The sequence below is a fragment of the Hydra vulgaris genome, chromosome 02 (genome assembly GCF_038396675.1).
Source record: "Hydra vulgaris chromosome 02, alternate assembly HydraT2T_AEP".
NCBI classification, from domain to species: Eukaryota; Metazoa; Cnidaria; class Hydrozoa; order Anthoathecata; family Hydridae; genus Hydra; species Hydra vulgaris.
Window position 1 is genome coordinate 11,751,289 of NC_088921.1, and position 27,288 is coordinate 11,778,576.

General features: G+C 26.8%; 1 protein-coding gene and 1 long non-coding RNA gene across 2 annotated transcripts; one reads left to right on the top strand and one right to left on the bottom strand.

Annotated features, from left to right (window-relative positions):
* Positions 1–329: 329 nt before the first annotated feature.
* On the bottom strand, positions 330–839 carry LOC136075843 (uncharacterized). The gene has a single exon (XM_065789279.1). It carries the CDS (start codon positions 837–839, stop codon positions 330–332), a length of 510 nt encoding a protein of 169 aa, XP_065645351.1.
* A 1,442-nt stretch (positions 840–2,281) lies between these two features.
* On the top strand, positions 2,282–3,769 carry LOC136076391 (uncharacterized). The gene is made up of 3 exons (XR_010636229.1): positions 2,282–2,869; positions 3,172–3,225; positions 3,311–3,769. It is a non-coding gene; the product is annotated as an uncharacterized LOC136076391 (long non-coding RNA).
* Positions 3,770–27,288: the final 23,519 nt, after the last annotated feature.

Consider the following 27,288-nt stretch of genomic DNA (forward strand, 5'->3'; position numbering starts at 1 on the left):
TACAATATCCAATCCATTTTTTAAAGTTTCTTTGATTCCAAACGGTATTCTGAGCATGAATTTGATAGTTTTCACGTTGGCAATGGTTAGTTCAAGACTGATTTGTCTGAATATTTCTACTGAATTCATTTTTTTTTATTAGTTAATTTAAAAATTAATGTATAAAAAAATAGAGATAATAAATATTAATACATATAAAAAAGGAGAAAAAAACATTTTTTACATAAATATATTTACTAAATAGTAATCGTAATAAATAAATTATTATTAATAATAAATTGTTTTAGTTCTTCGTGTGAAATGAAATTAGGAAAACCAACAGCTACATTTTATTCTTCGGTAGGTTTATCAAAAGAACTTGCGTTTAAACATTGAATATAATTTTCAGGTGCAATAGTATGAGCAAAAAATTTATCATTATTTCTAAGAGTAAAAGTTATTTTTTTGGCAAAGGGCCATTTTAAAACATCATCGAGGTCGTTTCGAATGAGTTGGAAGAAAATGGCTACATTGTTTACATTTGTGCTTCGAGTATATATTTTTATTCGATAATAATACCCTTCTGGTGAGTAAACAGGTTGAGAATAATAAGCTTCATCTGATAGTAGTCTTAGATTCATTTGATCGAGTTTGATGATATGTTTGTCTTTAAAGAGGTGTTGTTTTACTTGTGGTTGTTGAATTGATTTTTTTAATGTTAAGAATTTTGTGCTGTTTTCTTCTACGATTTGATTGAGTTTTATGATTTCTTCATTTAGATGTTGTGTATCTTGTTGATTTGCTAAAACCATCATGTTGTCATAGAAGAGATTTTTTAATTCTGTCATTTCTTTGTTCATTTCTTCTAGGGTTTAATGAAGTTTGGTATTCTCTTCTTTCTGATTTTTAATTTCTTGGTCTTTTTCTTTTGAGTTGTCTATTTGTTTAGTTAGGACTTCTTGATGATTTTTCATTCCATTCATGATGTTGTTAAGAGAAAGATTCAAATAATTTAAATTTTTCTTTTGATCTTGAATAATTTGCTCGAAATATCGATTTTGTTGTTCTTTATAACATTGAAAACAGATTACAGAGTGATCATAGTAATCTTTATCATCCACTTTGGTATTACAAAAAAAGTATATTTTTTGTATGTCTAGAAATTCATAATTACATTCGTGGTTTAACAAATCTTGTACCTTTTTCTTACAAGTAAAACATTCGTGTGAGAATTGCTCTGTAGAACAATCTATTTGATGTTTCGTTAGTCTTTCTGCAGTAAATTCTTTCTCACAAAAACAGCATGGATATACGTCGTCTGTCTTTTTTTTCTTAGTTGCTGAAAAAAAACATTTATTTATATAAAAAAAAGCACAATAATAAAAAAAATACACCAGTCTTTTTTTTTCAATATAAAAGAATTAACATATAAATAAAATGACTAAATAGAATAAATAAAAGAACTAAAATAAAAAAAATGTTCATTTCATTGTCTATGTTATGGTATAACCCAGTAGGCACGCAACGTTTTATTCACGTTTTAATCACGTGTATTTTAGGTGACTTCGTCCAGGTTACTATTTTACGTGAAAGTTACGTGAAAGTTACGTCCCAAAATATCGCGTCTAACGGGACTGTTTTTATTCTTAATAAAAACCTGCGATAAGAAATATAAAATTATTTTTTTTATTATATTATTTATTTTTTTATAGTATAGTTTTTGTATTCATTATATTAGTTATAATTATTTTACTTTTATGATGATATAATTAATTTTTATTGTAGTTTAATCATAATTAAAAAAAAAAAATTGGTCTATATAATATCTTATAACGCAATGCATTTAAAACTAAACTAAATAGTCTAATATATTTTAAGTTGTAATATCTAATATCCAAATTACATCAAATTAAGTTAAATAAATTAGTACCAAGCGTCCCTATTTGCCACACAAATAAGATTAAACTCAAATACAAGGTATGCTTTTTTTCTATTATATGATATAATATTTTAGACTGGCGAATTTGTCTATTTTGCTTACTTAATTTAGTACAAAATAAGTTATGTTATAACGAATTTAATATCAAATTAAGTAAGCTACATGGACAAATTATAAGTTCTAGCAGAACTTATTCTTGATTCTTGAGCAATAATAATGTCTGTAGAACTTCTGCATACATTATTGCTCAAGAGTCGATTAGATAAAAACCAGAAATAGATTTTCTTCTATTATTTGGTTTTTATCAACAAGGTTCAAGAATTTATCCAAGATAATATCTATAAACAAATGTGTTATCATTCTGTAGTAAGACACAATAACCTTTTAACTTTTAAAGTTTGAGAAAATTCACTTTTCCTCCTCTTCGTCTTTTTTTGTGATCGCACCCTGTAGCAAGAATTTAATTTAGTTCATATCTTGTTGGAGAATGCAACTTGATTCTGAGTTGAATTTTCAGCACTCGGTATTTATTGGTGACCTAATTTGACAATACTTTATACATACTTTTAGTTTTATACATAATATATTATATATAATTAGGGATAGATGAGGCTCCTTAGCCGTGGTGAATGTTTCCACAGCAAAAGGAGCCTCAAGATGAAAATCTCACCATGGGTAGGAAAATCATGGTATAAAATCCCCACTATAATGTTGCGTGGTTATGTGGTAACTATTACATTTTTAAAAATTGTTATAATTTTTCTGTGTGCATTCTAAAATTACATTTAATGTTCAAAACTTTGTAGATTACTCATTTAAAGCAACTTCGTGGGCTGTCACCTTTGCATCTAGTGAGTTAATGTATGAACAAGTTAATGCAGAAACAAGTGCAAATATAGGAAGATGGAAAACAAAGAAAACAAATTATTTAATCAGATGTTATCACATAAGGTGAGTACAGGTCTTTTTTTAATCACGTGCATCAGTTATTAACTTTATATATAGATATATATTTATCTATAGACAGATATTAGATATAGATATATATAGATAAAAAATATTTTTTTAGACTTGTATTTATTATTTTGTACTTCTTTTTTTTATTTATCTGTCGACTTTTTTGTTATGTCTTTTTTTGTTAAATCCTTATTTATTTTTTAGCAATAAGAGTATAAAATTAGAAGGCAAATGACTTTTTTTATTTTTCTACATTTTACGTAGTATTGTTTTCTTAAAATTATTTAATGATTTAGATAAAAGAAAACAACTAGAAAATCTTGTTGCCAAAATAGTTGGCAACTTACCAAGTAAGATTTGTTTTAAAAGTTTGTGATTTAAGATAATTATTAAATAATCATATTATTATTTAAGATTTTATTCGTTTCTTTTCAGCTAAATCTGATTCATTAGATAAAGTTTGATGCGTACTCTTATAGGAGAAAATATCGACTGATTCGTTAGATTATGTTTGAAGCGTGCTTTTATGGGAGAATATATCGACTGGTTCGTTAAATTAAGTTTGAAGTGCGCTCTTTGTGGATCGAAGCGTGCTCTTCGTAAGTTGCAGATCTATGACTTTGTACTTATCACTTATTGGATATAAGGAGGATATTTTAACAAAAGTGCAGCTTTAATTACAAATTCAAAATGTTTATGTCAAGAACTAATATACTGACTAATAAAACCATGTAATTTAATACGTATTAAATATTTCCTCGACGATGAGTTTTTTTTCTTTACACGAATCCAAACACTTCGTTTTTATAAAGCATAGTTATTGCTTAAATATTACGTGCCAAAATTAACGTAAAAAGCACGTCTTTTAGACAGTTCATGGGGACCAAAAAGTCACCTAAATATCACGTGCCAAAAGTAACGTGAAAAACACGTCCATAAATCACGTTAATTGGTCATTTCATGGGGACCAAAAAGTCACCTAAATGTCACGTGCCAAAATAACGTGAAATTCACGTTTTTGTCACGTCGCTGTGCCTAATGGGAAATCACAAAAAGTCATATTTTCTACTTTCAAATCACTTTCTTCTAACAGATCCCCAAAACCAGGATACATGTTGCCGTAATCATCATCATTATTAATCATTTTTTTAGTTGTCTAAAAAAAAAATATATTTACTTATAAAAAGATATATTTACAAAATTAATTCAGGCAAATCGTCCATTTTATTTATAACTTCAATAACATATTGTTCCAAATCGATTTCATTAATAATTTCATGAATTTCTTTTTCTATTTGTTCTACTTCTTTTTCTACTTCTTCTTCTATCATTTGCTTTTTCAGTTCATCGATGTAATCTGTTTCTTCCATTTCTTCCATATCTTCTTGTAATAACTGTTCTAAATATTTTTCGTATTCTTCTTCTGACATTTCTTTAAATTCCATTATTTCTTCCAATTCCTTTTCTTCTTTGTCTGTTAATAACAAGTCGTGGTAGCAAATACTCTGCTCGTTGATATATTCACCATAACTAAGATAAAAAAATAAAATGTAAAAAAAATATTTAAAAAATAAAAGAAACACAAGTTGTTATTCTTACCATCCGCACTTTTTGATGTATTGTTTCATTTTTTTAATATATTAGTTTGCTAAAAAAAGTACAATAAAAAAATTTACAAAAAAAAATTATTGTAATATAAAGTTTTTTAGAATTTCGATAGTTTGATTTAAATGATTTAAAAGTATATTATTAATTTCATAGGTTGAGACATCAATAGTCCAAGTCCACAATGCATCATATAAAGCACGAGCTGCTTCTAATTCAGTTCCTTTTTTTTGATATATTAAAGTTAAAACTCTCATCATTCTTTCGTTGGTGTTGTGGTAATCACATTGTATGCATTCGATTTCTCGTTTTTCGTAGCCAAGGTATTCTGCTAAAGTTTGACATCGTGTTTGCAAATGTGCTGCTGTTTTTAGTTTAATTTGCATAAAATTTTTTTTTTTATTTTTGCTAAAATAATTACAAAAAATAATTAATATAAATAATTTAATATACATAATTTACAACGTGAAATTTTATATAAAAGTTCTTTATTTTCAATATTATTTTCCCAGTATGATAAAATCGCATACAAGTGTTTTATTGCTCTTTTTTTGTCTTTGTATTGAGTTACAAAAAGAATTAAAATTTTTTTCATTTTGTCAAAGTTTTTTATATAATCGTCATTGATTTTTTTAATAACGTTTCTTTTAAATTTGAGTTCGATTGCCAATGGTTTCCATTGGTGATTTAATTCTTTTGAAATATTATTAATAATTTGATTACACATTTTTTTTCTATTGTATTAAAAAAAAAGATAACATAAAATTTAAATAAAAAAATGTAAATAAAAAAAGCATATAAATAAAATAAAAAAAAGACAATTATAAATTTTATTTTTTAAAAAAATATATACAAATTAGTTACAAATAATATAAAAAATTATAAATTTTCTGGATCTGGACTCTCTAAAAAAAAAAGACAGAGAGAATATTAAAAAAAAAGTATTTATACTTTTTTATAAAAAAAAGTATAAAGTTAAACTTACGAGGGGAGTAGTCCCAGTGAGAGGGACCGACTTGTCTATTCGGTAATGGATATGGACTTTCTAAAAAAAAGGAGAGGGAAATATTAAAAAAAATGTATTTTTTTATTAATAAAAAAAGTAGTAAAGATAAACTTATGACGAGTGTGGTTGTGAGAAGGTCTATTTTCCATCACAAAGTTTCTTACAAAATTTTGGAAATTGTGCAAACTTCGTAATTCTTCATCTATAAGAAAAAAAAGTAGTATTATAAAAAAAATAATATTTTTATTTTACATGTAAACCATAAAACAATTACCTCTTTTTGCATTGTATGCAAACACATGATTTATCATTCTTTTTTTTCCATTTTGAATGATTAGAGCTGATCGCTCAAGCTGTCATTGAAAACTTCATATTTTATTTTATTTATATTAATATAATTCATTGTTATAACTAAAAAAAATCAATAGGTTCATTTAGAAATAAATTTTATATTATTTTTTTGTAATAAATAAAATATATATAAATAAAAAAATATCATTTTTCTTATAAAATGCCTAAAATAAGGTATACTCCTAGATCGTTAAACACTGTTAATATGGCACGTACAAAAACAACAGTTCCTAGAGCAAAAAAAGCAGTTCAAACACAAACGAGTACAAAACAAAGTTCAACATCGACACAGACAGAAAGTCAGTATTTACCGAGCAATTGTAAAAGAATATTATCACGTTTACGAAGAACAAATAACAGATATAAAGATAATAAAACAAACCGTAAACTTGGAAGAGTTGGTAAAAGAATAAAACGCTGGATTCATACTGCTGAATCATATGTCGATATTAAATATCAATTAAAAGAAGCAAACATAAGACGAAAAAATAGAAACAAATAAACTATTTATAATTTTTACTAAAATATAATAATTTTTTTTTGATAAATTCAAGTTTTCTTTTTGAGTTGTATCGCTTGAGATTTTTTTCTTGTTTTTTTTTTTTTTTTTTAAAAAAAAAAAATTAAAAATTCTTATAAAAAATATATAATCTTTTTTTATTTATAAATAATAGTTTAAAAAAATAACTTACTTTTTCGTTACATGGAATAGTTTCCTTGTTTTGTTTTTTTTTCTTCTGGTTTTTTCTTTTCGGTATTAATTGAAAAGTCTATACCTTTATTTTCATTATTTTCTTTAAAAATCGCATATTCTTTGTCATCCTCAATGAGGATGACTTCTTGTTCCTCTCAAAAAACTCCAAATTCTAAAAACTCCAACTCTTGTTCAGTGAATTTCACCTCTTGCGATATAATATCATTGCTTTCTGCAACGATTTCGGACATTTTAATACTTCTTTTCGTATAACGAGTTTTTGCCATTTGATTTTGTTAACAAAAACACGCTTTTTATGTATAAAATTTAATCTCTACAGATTAATGCGAAATAAAAGATAAAGTGATGCAACTTTATGCAATGAAAAGAAAATGCTGTGCCATGCTAGTTAAATTTAGAAAGTTTTAATAACGCTTTTATGAACAAGATTAAAGAGATTAAAAATACGGAGTAAACAACTTTTTAAAAACTATACGAAGAAAAAAACTCTGCGTAAAGTGTTAAAATATTAATTTAAATGAATTCAAAACTCCATGAACCAACACGTCGACGTAGCATAGTGCATTCGCTCGCCGCACTATGTTTCAAACGCCATGCCATTAGACCGTTGAGGGTTCGATTCTCGTTGAAGGTAGTAGAAAGTTTAGAAAGTTCTATGTAAACACAGGGGGCTAACGCTCACTGAACAGGGGGCTAACGCTCACTGATGTAATGTGGAGTGTGTGAGAACGAGTGAGCGCACGAGTGTGTGAGTAAGCAGGCTAAGGACTAAGGCAGGACTAAGTAAGTTAAGAAAGGACTAAGTAAGGTTAAGTAAGTAAGTAAGAAAAAATACGGCCGTATAAAGAAATAAACACTATAAGAAAAAAACATAAGTAAGTAGGCCTACTAAGATAAAGTAAAGATAGAATAAGTAAGGTTGTGTCAGGGTGACACCATGTTTTTTATCATGTAAAAAAAAAAAGATATAAAAAAAGTTAAAGTCAAAAAAGTCAAGTCAAAAGTCAAGTCAAAAAAATGAGTGCAGATGACATTGATTTTTCCCGCATGATTGTAAGACAGAAATTATTTTCAAGACCTCTTTTTTATAAAAGTAACTTAAGACCCAAATATACATCTAAATTACCTAAATATACACTAGATGGAAAATGACCTTTTCATAGAGATGCCTTTTTTGAATTTTTTGATAGGACCTCATTTGATGAAAATGAGTTAATAGATCCTGATAACACGGAACTAAGAGTACTAAGACGTAGAAGAGCTAAGAAAAATTTGAAAAAATTAAAGCGTCAATATTGTAGAAAAGCACTAATGTGTTATCGAAAAACAAAAAGCAAGTATATAAATAATAAACAAAATCGTGAAATGGATCGAGTAGGAAAACCGATATATTGTTTTGTTTTAACAAAAGTGGATCGTAATAAACAAAGATATGAAATATTATAAAAAAAAGATATTATTGTCAAAAAACGAAAAGAGGAAAAGGAAGAAAAAAACGCGGAAGAGGACCTGTAGCAGATCTTTATGGTAAATTAACGTTTGGAAAAATATGGAAACCTATTGTACAATTAGGTGGTTAATGAAAAAAGGAGAAACTGTTAAATTTGTAGAAAAAACACTGTTGTGTTTTTGAAAAAAAGCTAAAAAGTAACTATATAAATAATATAATTTGTGATAAAAAAATTTTTTTTTAAAAAATGAGACATAGAAGACATAGAGGTCATAGGACTGCCAAAAGATATATTTTTGTTCATCAAAAATTGAGACTTCATCCTAGATCTTATCATTCTTTAATTGGTAAAGGACGAAAACGTATACTTAGAAAACGTGGTAAAGGTTTCCTTGGTAACCTATTAGGAGGTATTCTCTCAGTTGGTGGTTTATTTAAAACTATATTTTAATCGGATTAAAAAACAAGTATAAAAAAGACTTAACTCTGTAAAACGTTTATTTACAAAAATGAATTCAACACGTGTGTGCAAACATGCAAAAAGAAAGACACACATTAAAAAAATATTGTCAAAAATGCTTTGTTGTAAAATTTTGACAACATGTTCAAGAAATTTATAAAGAATATTTGTGGTTGTAAGAAGACTTGAAGAAACACAAGAACAATGAGCTCAAAAATTTAAGAACCGATACGAGTGCGTTTGGTGAATACATTTTGACTTACGAATACAAAAATGTTATTGTCGAAATTGTAAGTGGCAACTAAGATACTGGACACACGAAATCGTCTACGTTTTTTGGTGGTTTAATAATGGATTGTGATATTTTAAATAATTTATACACATAATCGCATGTAAATAAAGAAATATTTTATGTTGGTAATAAAATACCAAAAATATATTGATAAAAAAAATATTAAATAGTGTTTTTTCTGTTGTTTTTTTAAAAAAAAAAGACTATAAATTTAGTTTTTTTTTTTAAATAAAAAAAATTCATTTGAAATAAAAAAATTCATTTAAAATAAACAAAAAAAAAAAAGGAGTTTAAGACTTGTATAAACGAATTTTATAAATCTATTATGAATGTAGAAGCTTCCAAGTATAAAGCTGATGATGCTTTAAAACAAGTGCAGGGTAATTTCAAATTAGTATTTCGTTTGGATGGACTAGCTGTAATTAAAGTAACTCGCTCTAACAAAAACGCTCATATTGATTTTGTTTATGATAAAATCAACCACGAATTTGAAATGGTGTATGAAGACTTTGTTGATGTTATTAAAGAGTCATTTAACATTTGGTTACTCGAAGAAGTAAACATAAAAAATGAGTTTTAAAACTTACGCAGAGATTTGTTATCCGTTTCCACAACTGATTTTTATATTTTGCTATTTAAAGCAAGTAGTAAAGCAAAGGAAGATTTTTCATTGTCACATTGTTTAAAACAGGGACAAATTATTAAAGTATCTCGTTTCAATGATAAACTCAATATTGTGTTTATATATGAAGATGGAAAAGAACATTCTTTTGAAATTCCTTTGAAAAATTTTTTATTGTATGTTATCGATTCTCAAAAAGAATGGCTTATCAAAAAGAGCAGAAGAGACATTATAGATCTAAGCGAGGTCATTATAGATCTAAGCGAGGAAGAGTCCGACGAGGAAGAGGATTAGCTGATTTTATAACCCCTAAAAATGTAACCAACGCATTGCAAGTGGGTTCGCTGTTATATTGTATAAAAAAAGCGTGGAAAGGCAAAAAAACAAAAACTGCTCCTGTTCCTGTTGTTACAAAACCCGCCAACCCTTATATGCCTCCGGATAAAGTGTTTGAAGTATATTAAAAAAAACAGTTGTAAAAAAAAATATTATATTATTTCTTTTAATGAATAAATATGTATAAATAAAATATTGTTTTGTTTTTCTTCTTTTTTCTTTTTATAACGTTTGATGGTGATTTTTTTTTTCCTTTGCAAGTCAAGCAACACGTCTTGTGAAGATGTATTTTCGCGCTTCTTTTTGTAATCGTGTTATAAATCCACAATTCGTTGTTTAGTACGTGTATACTACAGTCTTTTAATAAGGCGTTATTTTTTTTATCTTTTAAAACTAGGAAAAAAAGTTCGCCATAACCATTACAAGTAACACATTTTTCATCTACAACTTCTACGAGTAGTGTGTGCGCTGTTCTCTTCATCTTTGTTTATATTAAATTCAGAGCAATCTGCCTTTTTATTTCTTTTTTAGTCATGACATCATCAATAGGTACATCTAAAAATTGATTGGCAGTCTTTAATCGAGTATAATTGTTTGCATAAATCCTATCCATTTCAGTTTGGATCATATAATAAATATTTTCCTCGTTCATCACAGATGGAATAGCTTGAATATCTAATATAGATAATTTGTCCCACGTAGCTTCATAATTTGTTCTTAAGAATCCTGCATTTTTTTTAAATCTTTTAATAGCATTTTGAGCCAATATTTGTTTTTCATAAATATCATAATTTAAAGGAATTTGTTTTGTTTTCATAGACAACAGATCACGTTCCAGATTTTCCTGTTTTCTCATATATAAATGCAATTGCATGTCTTTTTCAAACAGTTGTTTGGCAGTGTTATCAAGGTGTGGAAAGAGTTCTCTTTTAATAAATTGAAAAAATGAATAAAGATTTAGTTGAATTAGTGCAGAGGCATGAAGAGTTGTCACTTCATAAAAATAATGGTTTAACAGTCTGCACAACAAAGGTAAATAAATTTGATCAGTATATAATACATTTTCACTGCGAAAGACAAGAGCAACAAAATAAGCGGCAAATGCCGCTTATTTTGTTGCCACATTGTAGTTTATTTTGTTGCCACATTGTTGTTTATATTAATAGTGTTGATTTGTATATTGCTATTGACTTCTTCTACTGCTTCAAACAAATATTTATTAAATCTTAAATGTTTTGGAATTTGTTGTAATACACTTTCTTCTCCTAAACTATCAAAACAAAAAAAATGACCTTTGTCTATTTTCATCAACACTCTCCAATGTTGACCTGCTTCTTTTGTGGTTTCATTGTTGTAAATGATAAAAGAACTATTTTTTTTCATTTGATTAATAATATGAATATGGATTTTTGTTTGACTTAGTTCGTCAAATGCAAAAACTCCTATAAAAAAATTTTTAAATTCTGAATTTTTAAAAAAACGAGACAAAGATTCGTCAGTAGCCATTTTTTATTCTTTTTCTTTTTCTAAACTAAAAAAACTCGTAATAAATATAGTTACAATAGCGTGTAATATACTAACAAATAAAGTTTTTTTTATCACTGGTTCCTTCCTTTATAATTCCTTCAATGTTTCTTTTAACTGATTTCTTTTTTAAAGCTCCATGTAGTTTTTCTATCAAAGAAGAGACGGTAGGTATTACTTTTGTAGTAAACGTATCCACAAAACCGTCTGTTTGATCGCCATCTGTTTGATCCATAGTAGGTTTGATATCCCTGCCAAGTAGCAAAAGAGTAAATTTGGCTTTATAAAGTTCGGCTATATAGTTATCACCGTGTTGATCTTTCAAATCATCAAAGTGGTTGAGATGAATAGGACGAAGTTGAGGATTTTGGAGTAAATTATTAAATTGACTGTTTTTAAAACATTTTTCAATACTGTAAGAATTTAATGTTATCCTTTTAGAATCGAGTACATTTTGTAAAAAATCAAATAATTTTTTATCTGTAAAATGTTCTTCTTCTACGCGATCAGATGAAGGTGAAGAATTTCCAGACTTGTGTTCGTAATTTTTATATCTTTTAGACACTTCATCAAGCGCGCATACTGCGCAATTGTTGTGAATTTTTTTAATGATGCCATCAACGCGATTCATTTTTTAATAAAAAATATGTAAAAAAAATTTTTAAAAATTGATTTTTTATACTTTTTTATTCATTGTATTAAAAGAATACGCTTCTTTTTTTGATAAAAAGCATTTTTTTTTAGTTGTGGTTGTTAGATTTCGAATTTATAACTAATCAAGAGATTCATAAGTGGGGAAAAAACTGTATTAGAGAGTTATGTTTACGTTCACTTAGCGATAAAAAGTTTTTTCACGCACAAGTTATACCGTGCGAAAAGTTTGAAAACTTGGAAGAAAAGGATAAAAAAGTATTTCTATACTGTCTAAAGAATATTCATGGGCTAGAGTACTATCCCAATTTTAAATATACTGGCGAAATCATATTTTGCTGCTCAGTTGTGGATTACTTAAAAACTATATTTTCAAAATTCGAATATAATGTCGTATTTTATAAAGGTGGGAACATGGAAAAAGATGTGTTGACTACAATAAAAGAGCAAAAAATAAATACATTCGATTTAAATAGATTATTGTTTCCCAAATTGTGTAAACTGCCTGACTATTTTAACTTTGAAAGTTTATGTTTAGAACATTATCAACATAGCTTTACGAAAAACATACCCACGAACATTGCCAAAATATGAAACATTTATGTTTGCATATTATTTAGAAGATTTTGTGAACGGTTTTATTAAAGTTGGAAACGTACAAGAATATACAGAATTTAGTGTTCGAGAATACGAAAGTTTTATTCGTTTTATAAAAGACAATATACGTTGTGTACACGTATTAAAAAAAAACACTTGCGAATGTTTTGATAATGTATTTCGTATTAACAAACTTGTATATCAACTTTTTGATATGGAAAAAAAATTAAAAAAAAAAAAAAAATGTCTTGTTTATAATACTTCTTTTGCAGTCACATTATATTTGGTATATTTAGTGTTTTTGCGTATAGGTTGTTTCGATACTATTTCGTTAGTATTGTAATTATAAACTTCGTTGTCTTTTCTGTATAAAACCATTGAAATATTAAAGTTTCTTTTAAAGAAAAAAAACCATTGAGCTGTAGGGAACATTTCTATTAAACTATTTTCGTGAAAATTGCAACGTTCAAAGGCTTTATAAATGTAAACTTTATCGCCTTCTTGGTGTACTTTTTTTCCTATAAAATATTCATAAATAGAAGTAGGTGTATAAATGGTGTGATAGGCATTATGAAAAACTTTATCGTTGAACGAAAAGTCTGGCGGTTGGTCCATGCAAGCTGGATAAACGTTTTTTAATATTTTACAATTTTTCTTCAAGTTATCACACTTCCATTTGTTAGATAGATAAGGAAGCAAAAAATAATACTTCAAAGTCTGTTTAAGTTTGCTTTTCCACGAAGTACATTGCTTTTCCATGTTTTTTGATTTGTAATAAAGTTTATACACTTTAATAAACTCTTCTAGTTTTTTTCTTAATTCTTCGTGTTGATTTGACACTGTAGCTTTGGTTACGTTTAAAAAATCATCGTTTATCATGTGACATACTTCAAGCATGCTCGTTCTCCATGATGGTGATTGATCTGCAAAATTCATATAACGACGAGAAGGTTTTTCAAATAAATGAAGACAGTTTTCATAGTCTTTAGCTATAAAGATGTAATACAAATCCTTGTATTTTTCCTCTTCCAAATTCAACTCCAAGTTAAAATTTTTTAAATAAGTAAATATAATTTCTTTCCATTCTTCATACGCTTTATTTAAATGATGAAATTCAAACAACATAGGATGTAATTCATTATCTGGATAAAAAAGTTAAACAGCTTTGATGAGACTTTCGTCGAGTTGTTTGCTAGTCATTTTCTCTTTCAAAAATGAACTAGAATTTATTTTTTTTTACTCTTTATATAGGAAAAATAGAGATAAGAAATAACAAGTTTTTTATTAATAAAACAGGTTTTTTTAATTCAATTAAAAAATTACAAAAAAAATTATTTTTCATCTTCTGGTACTTCTGGTACTTCTGATTCGACTTTAGCTTTTTTTGCTTCACTCGCTTCTGCAAACTCTGCGCAGGCTTTTTGCGAATTCTGATTATAATTTCTAGGCGCACCATTTTTATTTATAGTGTTGTGGAAAGAAGGTTCTACAGATAATAATCTTTCATACTCTGTAACATGAATCTCGTCTTCTTCTTTTGCCACACGTATCCCAAAACCGTTAAAGTCGACTGATTTTAATATGTGTGTTTTAGGGTATGCCACTGTCATATAAGCTCTGTTTTGAGCTATTTGCATACTATCCATCAAACTTTCCAATACTTTTTTGGTCATTTTGTTATGATTAAATTTAAACACTACATTATTAGTAACTCCACCTTTGTTCATTTTAAATTTGTTGTCAGTTAATTTCAGTTCGGATCTGAACAAATAATTTGTTTTGCTGAGATCCACATATCTCTATATCTCCATGGTAACAAGATTTCACAGCCCTCATTTTTTGGTTTGTAAATCAATTCTTTTTTAATATAATTAAATTGTGCCAGTGGTTTGAGTGGAACAGTGGAATATTGTTTATCTTTTACACTTTTTTCTTCTTTAAATTCAATAAGCCATAAAGTAGCTGCAGCTAAATCTGCAAATTTGACATAGGTGTTATCGTTGCAGTAAATAGTTTTAAACTCAGCCATTTTGTTTTAGTTGTGATTTGAATAAATTTTTAAATGAAAATGAACTCTTTTTATACTGTTTGAGTTAAAAAGAGAGAGTAAAAAAAACAAGTACTAAACAAGTTTTTTTCAAAAAAATGTTAATTCCTTATGATGAGTTTAAAGTTCAAAAATGTGGTATGATGTACTTTGTACTTTGTTCAACTTTAAACTTTGTACTTTGATACTTGAATTCTATTTTAATGATAGAGATAATGTTGTTATGATTTCCATTTTATATAAAAAAGGGGAAAAAAAACTTGTTCAAATCATCAACATCTTCTGCTCAAGACAGTGAGACGATGATTAAAATAAGAGATAGTCAAGAATGGTCTTTTTATGAAACAAAAGAGAGTGCTTGTTTTGATCTAAGAAGTACAAAGGATTATATACTTCAACCACACCAACGTATTTCAGGAAGTACTGGAGTCTATATCGATAAAACAGATTCTAATTTAGCAGGACATGTATATTCAAAATCAGGTATAGCTTATAAATATGGTGTTGTGGTGTTGAATGCTCCAGGAATAATAGACGCAGATTATGAAGACGAAATTAAAGCCTATTGATGAATCATTCGAAAGAAGATTATATTATTAAACGTGGAGATGCTGTTGCTCAAATGGGATTTGTAAAAATGTTTAAAGCTATAAAAACTGTAATAGAAATTGATGGGTGTTTTTGTCGCGAAGTAAAATGTCAATGATTAAAGATATTGAAAGAAAGGGTGGTTTTGGTTCAACTGGAAAATAAAATTTTTGTAATATTTTTTTATATTTTTATAAAAAAAAATTTTTATTTTTTTTTAGATAAGTAAAAAAATATCGCAGATAGACCATCATTTACCATTTATACCGACAATCCAAGTATATTATTCAATGGATTATATAATGAGACAATATTGAATTTAGATTTTCGAGTATCTATGTTAGAAGAAATGCACAATAATAACGGTCATGGCAGCAAAATATGGATTTTTGAAAATTTTAAGGAGCAGTTAAAAAAAGAAAGCAAAGCTTATTATAGTGTTCCCTTTTATTATAAAAATTATCAATTTTTAATGAAAATGAATATCAATATGAAATTTGATACTCATGAGGAAGAAGAAATTGGATTATATATAATAATGCGATCTACACCTTATGATGCTGTATTAAAATGGCCTTTTATAAATCGTGTCATTACTTTTAAAATATGTGGACCTAATGGTAAACAAATGAAAAAAAGTTTTATGACTGAAAACAATGTGTCTTTTCAACGACCAGTCAAAGATCAAGAAAATGTTGGTTATGGTTATTGTAACTTTATAAAAACAGCAGACATTAACGACTATTTAATTGAAAATAATTTGTATATCAAATGTAAAATTAAGTAATTTTTTTATTTTCAGTCAACTAATAATGTTAGCTATATTATGTGGAATATTTGGTGTTTTATTTTTTATTTATCTATTATATTGTGGAAAAATATTTGTTGTGTTTTATCGAACTCGCTTTACGTCACAAATAAGGTTAATAATTTGTATATTAAATGTAAAATTAAGTAATTTTTTTAAATGTTTTTGTTATATTTGTTGTAAATTTTTTTTTCAGAAAATTAATAAAAATGGATTGGCCTACAAAATTTGCTTGGGATACTATTTTACAACATGATGAAGTACAATATGTTCGTTTATCAAGTATATTGGGTTATGTTAACAACTATGATATGAACTCATTTAGTAATGTGCTTAAAGATGTTAATGCTATGAAGAGTTCTTTTATGCAAGCAATTCAAGTTATATCTATAAATAAACTAGAATGCTATTGGGATATTTTTTCTGAAACTCAGCTTGCTTGTTGGGATAAAGAAAAAAGATATATGGATTCGATAAATAAAATTGTGATAGACGGCATGAATGAAATGGAAAAGAATAGTTTTATTTATAATTATGTATTTAGTTTAAAAACAATTGCAAAAACTTTTCAGAATTGTTAACTTTTAGTTATTAACATATTGAATATCACGATTTAGAATAAGATTTTAATCATTTATCTGTTTAATTTTTTTCATTGTAATTTTTTTAGACAACTAATTAAAATGAATGATGAAAATTGGACCGAAGATTGCATTCAATGGATTACCAAATATTACAAACTACATCATTCTAAACAGGAGTTGTGGAAGATTTTGGAAGAATTATCACCTGTTTTTTATTTTCATTTTGTTATCATTGAAGAATTTTTAACCCAAGATGATCATCAAGATGGAATATTGGGAGAGTTTAAGAAAATAACCGAAATTATAAATAAAAATAACGAGCTGATAAAAAAAAACATCTAAATCTACGTAATTTTTTAATAGAATTGTTAAATTTCATGATTGTTATATGCAATCTTGCAATTGAAGAAGATCAGTTTGTTGTAACAAAAGAAAAAGAGGAATTTTCGAGAAGAGATGAAGTCATGTTCTCCTATATAAATTCAAATGTGGATATGAAAGATTTTCATTATATTTCAAAGCATGAAGAAAGATTATTGTTAAAAAAAACAACTAAAAATTATTTTATCACTACTTTTATAAATATTCTTAATGAGTAAAATTTTTTTTTTAACTTTGTATTTTTTAAATTTTTTTGTATTTTTTTAGGTTAACAAATTAAAAAAATGGAGTTTCTTCACAAACATGGAAAGTATTTTCCGAATATTTACGTAAAGCTCGATAAATGCAATCATGATATCGCTTATGAATATCGAAAAGTAAAATATTCTATTAAATATGGTAATTATGCAGTTCATTTTAATAAAAGTTTGGATATGAATGGAGATGGAGTAAAAGAAGCCAATGAGGAAATGAATAAATTAATTCGAAAAGATGCTGAGAAATATGGTTTTAAAGAAAAAACTTTACAAATTTATATTCAAGCTCTATACAAATTATTTACTAAAAATAAAGAAGATATCGAATATTTGAAAAAAAAGATTGAATATAAGAAAGAGAAACTAATAATGAGAGATAAAGTCATGTTTGATTTTATTGAAAAACATGTTCCTCAATTTAATAGAGAAATAATGAAATATTTTTATTTGAAAGGTGAAAATGAAAAAATATTATTTGTACGCGAGGAATTACAGAGTTCATTTTTAAAAACGATGGAATATTTGAGTACTTTTTTTGATTAAATTTTTTTATTATATTTTTTCTTTAGATTACACATAATAAAAAAAATGGTAAAAATAACAGTAAGATCGAGCAATAGATTTATGACACCTCCTGTAACCACATCTCGTTATATAGAACTATGTCCTAATTGTCAAAAAGCTAAAATTGTTTATATGTTGAACGAACCAAAGAAAAAAATTTTATAATTCATTTTTTTTTAATTTATTGTATTTTTTTAGATTACATAACAAAAATGTCTGAATTTAAATTTCATGTTGAAAATCTTATCACTTTATTGTTATTAAAATCAGCAGCTGTTCACGATGAAACTCAAACAATACAAAACTTATTGTTACAAGCAGAATCTTGTCCGAAAGAAACTTGTACTGGATTTAATCTTTGCGAATCTTGCAAAGGAACATATGATTTTATTCATCGCTATATTCATAAAGAAAATATTAAATAAACTGTTCTCGAAATATTTGAATATTATACTGTTTTATAAATTTTTTTTTGTAATTATTTTTTTGTAATTTTTTAGGTTACATAATAAAAAAAATGGATGTGTTTTATGAAGGTGAAATTGTTAAAAATGAAGATGGAAGTTTCGGTATTGTTAATGATAAAATTGAAAAACTAACTTATTTGGATCCTAAAGAATTCTTTCAGATCATTGATGATAAAACCGTAGACATGGGTCTTGATGTACTGGGAGTTGATATGTACAATAAAGTTCGTAGAGATTTAGCAAAATGGGGCTGTTTGGAAGATGATCATCGTAAAGAAATGTCTCAAGAAGAATTTGATGATTTTGTAAAACAAGTGCAACAAATCAAACCAGAAAAACTACGAGTTGACAAATATTCAGAAAAAAAACTTTTAACAATGAAAAAGAACATTTATTAGAAAGTTTGGCTGAATTGTTATTTTTAGATTGGCGTATAAGTGAAGAGGCTTCTGAAATGTGTGAAAAAGTAGCAAAAAAAAATAGGGATTACAAAAGCGTTACTCCAAGTTATTTGTAAAAATCTGATTTTGTTTATGAAGCTCTATGTAAAATAGCTCAATGTGATTGTTCCCCTAATTGTGTATTTTGTAATTTAAATGCTTGTTATATTTATGTTGAATTAAGAAGAATTTTTGGCATACAATTTTTTTGGTACAATTTTTCAAATATGTATTTTTTTAGATTAGTAAAAAAATGTCAAAAATAACATCAAGTAAAGATTTTGTTGATTATGCAGCAATCAAAGAATTTGTTTTAAGTTACGACGACGAATATGTTAGAACTTTGGAAGAATTTGATCTAAATAGAGAAGTAGTCAAGAAAGGTCTCAATTTTGATGATTTTTTAGATTATGTTGCGAAATCTGATCCAAGTGGTGAATTGAAAAAAAAAATGCTTTCAACAAACGAGTGTGCCATTTGTACTTCTGTTCCATGTGACACTCTTCAAGAACTTGAAGATTTTGAAGATGGAGCATGTGCTATTTGTGGAGAAATATTTAAAAATTTGAATAAATATATATATGTCAACGATCTTGTCAACAAGTTTCAAATGGAAACTGCAAATTAATTTTTTTGTAAATTTTTTTGTAAAATTAAACAAACATAACGAACAAAATAATGTATTGAACGACGATGAAATATTAGCTCTGACATTTTTATTACTTGTTAATGGGAACAAAAACAATTTTTCAACTAAATTGGAAAAAGTCATTGATAGGAACATTATATATATGATGTTTTTTGTAAAATATGCTGTAATGTATTTATATTCAAAATAAAAAATTTTTTTTTAGATGAATAATATAAATCAAAATAAAAAAATGTTAGTGAAAATATTAAATATGAATTCTTTGGTTGTGGAAAATAATCAAAAATATCATTTAGAAAACGAAACTTTAAATGACGAGGAAGTATTATCTTTGAAATTTTTGTTGAATGAGAATGATAGTGACTTTTTGTTTAAATTACGAATGAATTTGGATTTTAAACTTATTTTTTTGGTATTTTTGATCAAGTATACGTACATGTACTTTTATTCTGAATAAAAAAATGTTTTTGTAATATTTTTTTTTGTCATTTTTTTTTTCAGCCAAAATAAAAATGTTATCTTTACAACAACAAAAAGCGCTTCAATGGCTTGATGAAGGGAAGAATTTTTTGATTACTGGTGGTGCTGGTTGTGGAAAAAGTTATATTATCAAAGAAATTGCTCAAAGTATACAAATTTATAAAACAATACATATTACTGCAAGTACAGGAAAAGCAGCTCATTTATTAAATGGTGATACTATACATGCTTTTGCTGGTATAGAAACTGGTGTTAAAAGTTTAGAATATTATTAACGACATATGCATCCAGACATTAAAAAAACGTGGTTGGAAACTGATGTTTTAATTATTGACGAAATTTTAATGATTAACGCTCAAACATTTGATTTGTTGCATATAATATCTTGTAAAATTAAACAATGTTATGATGAATTATTTGGTGGTATACAAGTTATTGCTTGTGGTGATTTTTTTCAATTACCACCTATTAAAGAAGAATTTGTTTTTAAATCTAAAATATGGCAACAATGCATGACAGAAGTTTTGGTTTTAACTGAATGCTTTAGACAAAAAGAAGATGCACAATTTTTTGGAGCTTTAAATGAAATACGTTTTGGTCAAGTTTCAGACCAAACTGTTGATTATTTTATCGCGCGTTGTTTGGAAAAAGATGAAAATTTAAACACTAAATATAAAAGATTATTTTTTAGAAATATGGAAGTTGATGTTTATAATAATAATAATAAAATGGAGACTATAAAACAAGAAGGGTATTGGTTTTATGCTAATGATGTTGTTAAAAATCCAAACATTCAATGTTCGTTTCAGATTCAGCAGCTGTATATCTAAAATGGGTGCTATTGTTATGCTTGTAAAAAATATCAATGTGGAGGAAGGTTTGTGCAATGGTAATATTGGTACTGTCATTTTAATAGAAAATAATGCAGTTTGGGTTAATATGACGTCAAAATCGAATGTGTTAAAGAAGAGATTTTAGATTGCTCTCATGCTGTTATAGGCTCAAGATTTGGTTTACCTTTAAAATTAGCTTTTTCTTTTACTGTTCATAAAGCAAAAGGAAGTACAATGAATAAAGCCGTTGTTCAATTTAATTCAAAGGCTTTTAATAATAGTCTTTATTATGTTTCTTTATCACGAGTTTGTAATATTAATGATATTTTTATAATTATTAATAATAGATTAGAATTACGAAAAATGTTTAAAAGTATCCCTGTTGATTCTGATGTTTTGGAATTTTATAAAAAATACATGTAATTTTTTTTAGATAAAAATGAAATTTGAATATCAAACTGAGGAAACTAAATTTAGTAACAACAGTATATACACTGAACATTTTTTTACATCAAAGATGATTATAAAGATGAAGATATTATTGAAGAATCACAACTTTATTCAGAAACTCAAAGTCCAAATGAAATTGTTTATTACGTAGAACAAAAAACATTGGAAGGATTTGAAACACAAATGAAAAACAGTATTCATTTTGCAGACTTGTTTCAAAATTTTTTAATTGGTTATAATATTGTTACTTTATGTAGCAAATCTATTGAAGATGGTTATTGTAAAATAATGAAACGTTGTTACAATTCACCTGTTTATTTTATAAAACCTTTAGAAGGACCGACTAATTTACGTTTTATTCAAGATGCCAATATTTCTGCTGTTTTTAATATTTTAGAAAGCGATAGTGGATGGAAGTTAATACATTTATGTAATATTAAAATCAAATCTCTATCCAATTTAACAGAAAGATCAATGATGAAATTACGAAATTTTGAATTGTCAGGTTTTAAAAAAAAATACTCTTGACAGATGAAGAAATTCAAATAAAGAAAAAACGCAACCAAACATATTACGAAAAAAAGAAACAAAAGAGCAAAGAAAACAAAACAGATGAACACATTCAAAAGAAGAAAAAACAAAACAAAACGTATTACAAAAAAAATAAAAAATTACTTTTGTTAAAAAAAATAACAAAAGAGGAGCAAAGAAAACAAATCATATTACGAAAAAAATAAAAAAACAATTTCATATAAAAAACAACAAAAAAGGAGCAAAGAAATTGATGTAAACGAATGGTTTGGTGAATGGTATAGACCTCATGCTATTACACAATGGCAAAATTCGCTAAAAGGACAATATTATACTAAACTCTCTTATGAACAAAAAAGAAAAATGTTTTTAGATTACAGTATTTTGTTTGAAGCAGAATTATGTTTTTATTCTGCTTTTTTAACCTCTTTGTTGATTTGTCAATGGGATGTGTGCACCATTAAAGAATGGAATGAAAAAGTGTTGGAAAAAAATGCGACCGATTTATTTTCAGAAGAAAATATTTTACAACTCCTTTTTAAAGATCAAGATGAACAAAACATTCTGGCTTGGAAAAACGTTTTACAAAATTTAAAAGAAAATCTAAAAATATGTCGTTTCAAACATTGATTGATTTGTGTCACTGTTTTGCTAACGAAAATACTTTTGATCGTATTAACATTAAAATTTTTGCCGTTAACAAAAGTAATACCAAAATTCGTTTGTTGTATTCTAAATTAAAATCACAATATAAAAGTACTCTTACAGAATTATTAAAAGTGGTCTACGAAAGCGCAAACATTACCAAAGACGATCAAGATTCACAAAGAGTTTTTATTAATGACGAGGAAAAAAATAAAGCCAATCAACGGAAAAAAACCAAAAACACTCTAAAAATTTGTATTTTTCAAAAAAACAATTCTTTTCATGCTATAAGCATGTTGAATGAAAAATTTTCTACTGTACATTTTTCAGCTAACAAGTCACGTGTTCTTTTTCAATGTTCAGAATGCGGACAAAAATTTACTACAGAGACACACAAATGTGAAGGTTATTATAAATCAGATAAATTTACATACGACGATTGCATTAGACACTATCGTCCGCAAAATTCATTCATGTGTACAAGTAGAAACTTGTTTCCTTTTTTAATGACATTTTATTGTGAAACGAGTATTACAAAGTCTGAAGAAAATGCCACTTCCAAAGTCAAACCTTTATCCGAGTTGAGTTATCATTATCATTCCATCGTCATTCAATGCATTCATGAAACATTAGCCAGAGAATGTTTTGGTTTGGATGAACAAGGACACGTGATCACTCAATGGATTTTTTATTATGAAAATACTATTGAAAGTTTAGAAAGAAATCCTTTAACCTGTCTACATGCCTATTTTCAATCAGGAGTTTCTTTACTTCACAAAACACACAGACGCATATTGTGGGAAAAGTTAAATTCGACCTGTGAAAATAATGAAAATTTGAAAATGGAGTTACGAGTTTACAATTTAATAGCTTTAGCTGATACTTTGGTTCGATTTGCTTATGAAATATGTTTATTGCGTTTTCAAAATTTAAATATATCCAATGAAGAAAGAAATTTAATATGGCAAGAAGAAAATCCTTTATGTTCTATTTGTAGATGTCCTGTAGATAAAATACGTCAATCTGATATTTATAAAAATTAATTTTCTCACATGACTCCTCAAGAAATAGAAAAATTAAACCATAACGAATTTCGTATTTACAACGACAAACGAATTCAAGTTGTTAATATCATGTTTCAAAGAGTAGGACGTTTAGAATTGTTCATGTTACCTTGTAACGTTCAAAATTATTTATTAAACGATGCTGAAAAAATAAAACAAGATTTATATCAAGTATCGAGTTTATTTTACATTTGTTGTAGATGGTGGGAAAAATTTGAATACCTACCTGCCACCAACGGGTTGTTTAGTGATTATGTGAGAATAACGAGTGGAGAACTTGTAGATTATATGAAACTATTGGCTTCCCTTATCATAACTGATCAACAACTCGAAAACTACTTTGATCAAGACAATGTTGAATTGTTAAATGATCTCTACTTTTTAATCAAAATCTTTCGCAAATGTATCAACGAAGTAGGCGGTCAAAATACAGATAATCTCTATTTTTTGTTTCTCATGAGAAAGTTGAAGCAATTCGTCTACGAATTATGGTATCATTGTATGTTGGTTTCTTTTAATAAACAATTTGAAAAAAAAATTAGTTTATCCAATTTTATTCAAGATGAAAAAAACAGAGAAAAAGTTTTGAATAAATGCAATTTTTTTCTCAACGCTTTTGAAGATTATTTAGTTATTGATCACGATCATTTTTCAGAACAAGTTTATGGATTGGCTCATAATTATTGCAACAAAAATTTAGGCAGATATAGTCAACATTTATCTTGTCCTATTTTTGCTCACAACACTTTTTTTGATAATCGTATTATGATTGTAGAAGGTTTAAAAAAAATTTTGGATATTCCTTTATACGGTCATTTAGCTGAATCTGAAACAACACATTTTAACGCTTTTATAAAATATAGCAGCATGGAAGATGTTTTTTTTATATCTAAAAATGTGAGCAAAATCAATATTATCTGCGTTGGTAAACATATTAAAATTATAGATAGCTTGAAAATTTTAAATTGTTCCTTAGAACAAGCCAGTAGTATGTTATCTCAAAAAGCTCAAAATCAAATTGTCAACACCATGTTGCATTATTCACGTCCTTTTCATTCTGAATTGAATCATTTAACCAACAATCGAGAGTTTAAAAACTGTTTTATTAAAAAAACATTATTTCCTTACTCGCAAATAACAGACGAACTATTAAACATTGAATATAAATCATTTCCGCCTATTGAATTATTTGCTCAAAACGATTTAATGAAGTCTAAAAATGTGCAAGAGGAAATTAAAAAATCAAAGATACTTATGAAGGTGTTCAAAAATTGTGGAACTTTTTAAATTTAAAAACTTTAAAATCCTTATTGCATATTTATACTGTGCTCGACACGGTAGTATTAGGTTCTGTTATGATTGACTTTGATGAAAGAACATCATGTTAGCATTTTTAGTTATACAAGTAAATTAAATTCTGCCAACAGTTTAATACCTATTCAATTTCCTCCGACTAACGAACATCAAAAAATGATTGAAAAGAGTATTCAAGGCGGCATGTCAACCAACGGTACACAAAAATATGCCATTGATACAGATTACTTTGAACCTAAAATAAAAGAACTCAAATTAAACAGTGCATTAAGAGGATGTTTAATTTTTATGGATGAAAATGGACAACACGGAGGAGCTCAATTAAAACCTTTACCTTTTCGTATAAAATATTCCTTTGATTTGGAATGTATTACTTTAGACGATGTAATTTAAAAATATCATCGCCTTAATTTAAACGGATTCTCAACTAGCATTTGAGTTCATTTTCAAATTACCATGAAACCAGAGTATCAAGATCAAGTAGGAGGTTTTTCACCCATAGTAGAAAAAGAAATTATATCGTTACAAGATTATTCTCCAACTGAAATTGTATCTAAACGCCATCTCAAAAACAACGGAAAATATACTATAGAAAAAGACAAAACCATTAAATTGGTTATGAAATTAAGTTCGCATGAAACCTGTGAATTTTTAGACACTTTAATATGGTTGACTACGTGTTGTGGATGTGTTGTTGAAAAAATTTACAAAGTACTCCCTTTATGGCGTTATCCTTTAGCTCAAAAAATGGTAAAAAGAAATATGGAAAAAAGAAAAGAAGCCATTAAAAAGGGCGACAAAGTAGTGATGCTTCTTGCAAATTACAAATTAACGGACATTACGGGACATTAAGTCAACAAATTGCACAAAAACTCAATACTTCTTTTATCAATCACGAAGAAAAAGTATTTCAAAATAGTATTGAAAATTTTCAAAACATTCGTCATGTTTTAATTCGAGAAGGTCAAACGGATGAAAATAATAAGTTGTTACTTCCTTTTCATTTTCAAAATTTATTATATGACGGACCCATGTTTATCGGTGTTGAACCTGAAAGATACAAATTAGACGTTTTTGAAAAAAAGTATGTTCAGATTATTACGACACTGCCAATTTTAATTACGACGATTATTTTAAAGAAAATCTTTTCAACTTGATTAGTGATGTCAAAACCAAAAGTATTTTATTTCAAGATGAAAACAATCATTATGAAATGAAAGACGTCTTTGAACTCTTAAAATCAAAAGATCATAAAAATGCTCTCATTTTAACTACCAGCGAAAAATGTAAACTCATTAATAAATCTTTACGTATTGTGGCTTCACAAATTTTATCTTATGCTAAACTCAACGTAGGACGTTTTAGTTGGAAATTGGGACAAGTATTAAGAAATCATGGAGCAGAAAAACATTTGGTAGTAACAAATACTGGTTCTGGTTGTTTTTTCATTACTCAAAAGAAAAAGAAAAACAATATGATTTCTTCAACGTTTCGCGAAAAAGTAGAAGAATGGATTTATTTTTCAAAATTTGGAGATCGTTGGATGGATTATTCCAATTATAAAAAAACTCACCCTTTTTATTCCACTCTTTACGCCAAAGAAACGGATCATTTTTAAAATAAAATACCTCCTCCTTATTACATTGCTCAAGCTTTTGCTATGGGACCTAAATGTTATAGTGTTCAGAGCGTCAATGGAGACAAAGAAAAAGAAAACTATTACAAAAATAGAGCTAAAGGAGTACCCAATTCTAAACTCTTATTTTCAAATTATGTTAACGGTTTTGATACCTTTGCTGCAAAAAGATTAACTAGACAACTTCCTTTTCCAGTAATAAAAGAAAATCAACCCATCGAACAAAATAGAATGAGTGTCAATTACAAGCAAGTTAAAATACAAACACGCGTTATTGATTTTTTAAAAAGATTTACACAAAAAAATTATGTTTTTGATGACGGAGTCATGACTGAAATTCGAGATTTTATCTTTTGGAACCGATACGAGAAGCCAATTTAAAAGTTTTACCTGATATGGAAAATTTTTGTAGCGATGAACACATTCAAAATTTACTTGAAATTGAAAAAAATAATATAAAACAATTAGAACGTTATCAAACAATGGCGGTGTTTAATCGAAAAGTTTTGATCCCTTTATTATACGATCTTAAAAAGAATATAAATTTGTAAAAAAAAAAATTTTTTATGAATAAAAAAAATTGAGTTTGTTTTTTAGATCAAAAATTAACATCACAACAACTTGAAAACAAATTAAAAGAAATTGGTTTTAAAAGTTTTTATTTAGTAGAAAATACAGAAAACGAAATTCATTAATTTAAAAATAAAAATAAAGATTTTTTTACTTCACGTTTGATTCTCATTACTCTCAACGGACGAGATTTAATTCCTGAAGAATTTTTAAGTTGTTGTATTGAATGTTTGATTGATTATTTACGTTTTGCGTGTCACGTAGGATGTTATGAAGAAGATTGTGTTCATAGTGAAGATTACAATAGAATTCATTATAATTGCACTTGTCTTTTAGAAAATAAAATGATTGATAATATATTATTAACAGAAATTGCAAGACGATTAAATCGAGATTGGAAAACATGTGGAAGATATTTTAAAGTAAGCGAATACGAACTGGATCTTATTGATGTAGATTACAGATATATTGAAGAAAAAGCTTTTGAATTGTTAGA

What these genes read in the sequence shown, in the direction of transcription:
- LOC136075843 (XM_065789279.1), bottom strand. Translation starts at nt 839, where the DNA reads ATGAACAAAGAAATGACAGAATTAAAAAATCTCTTCTATGACAACATG.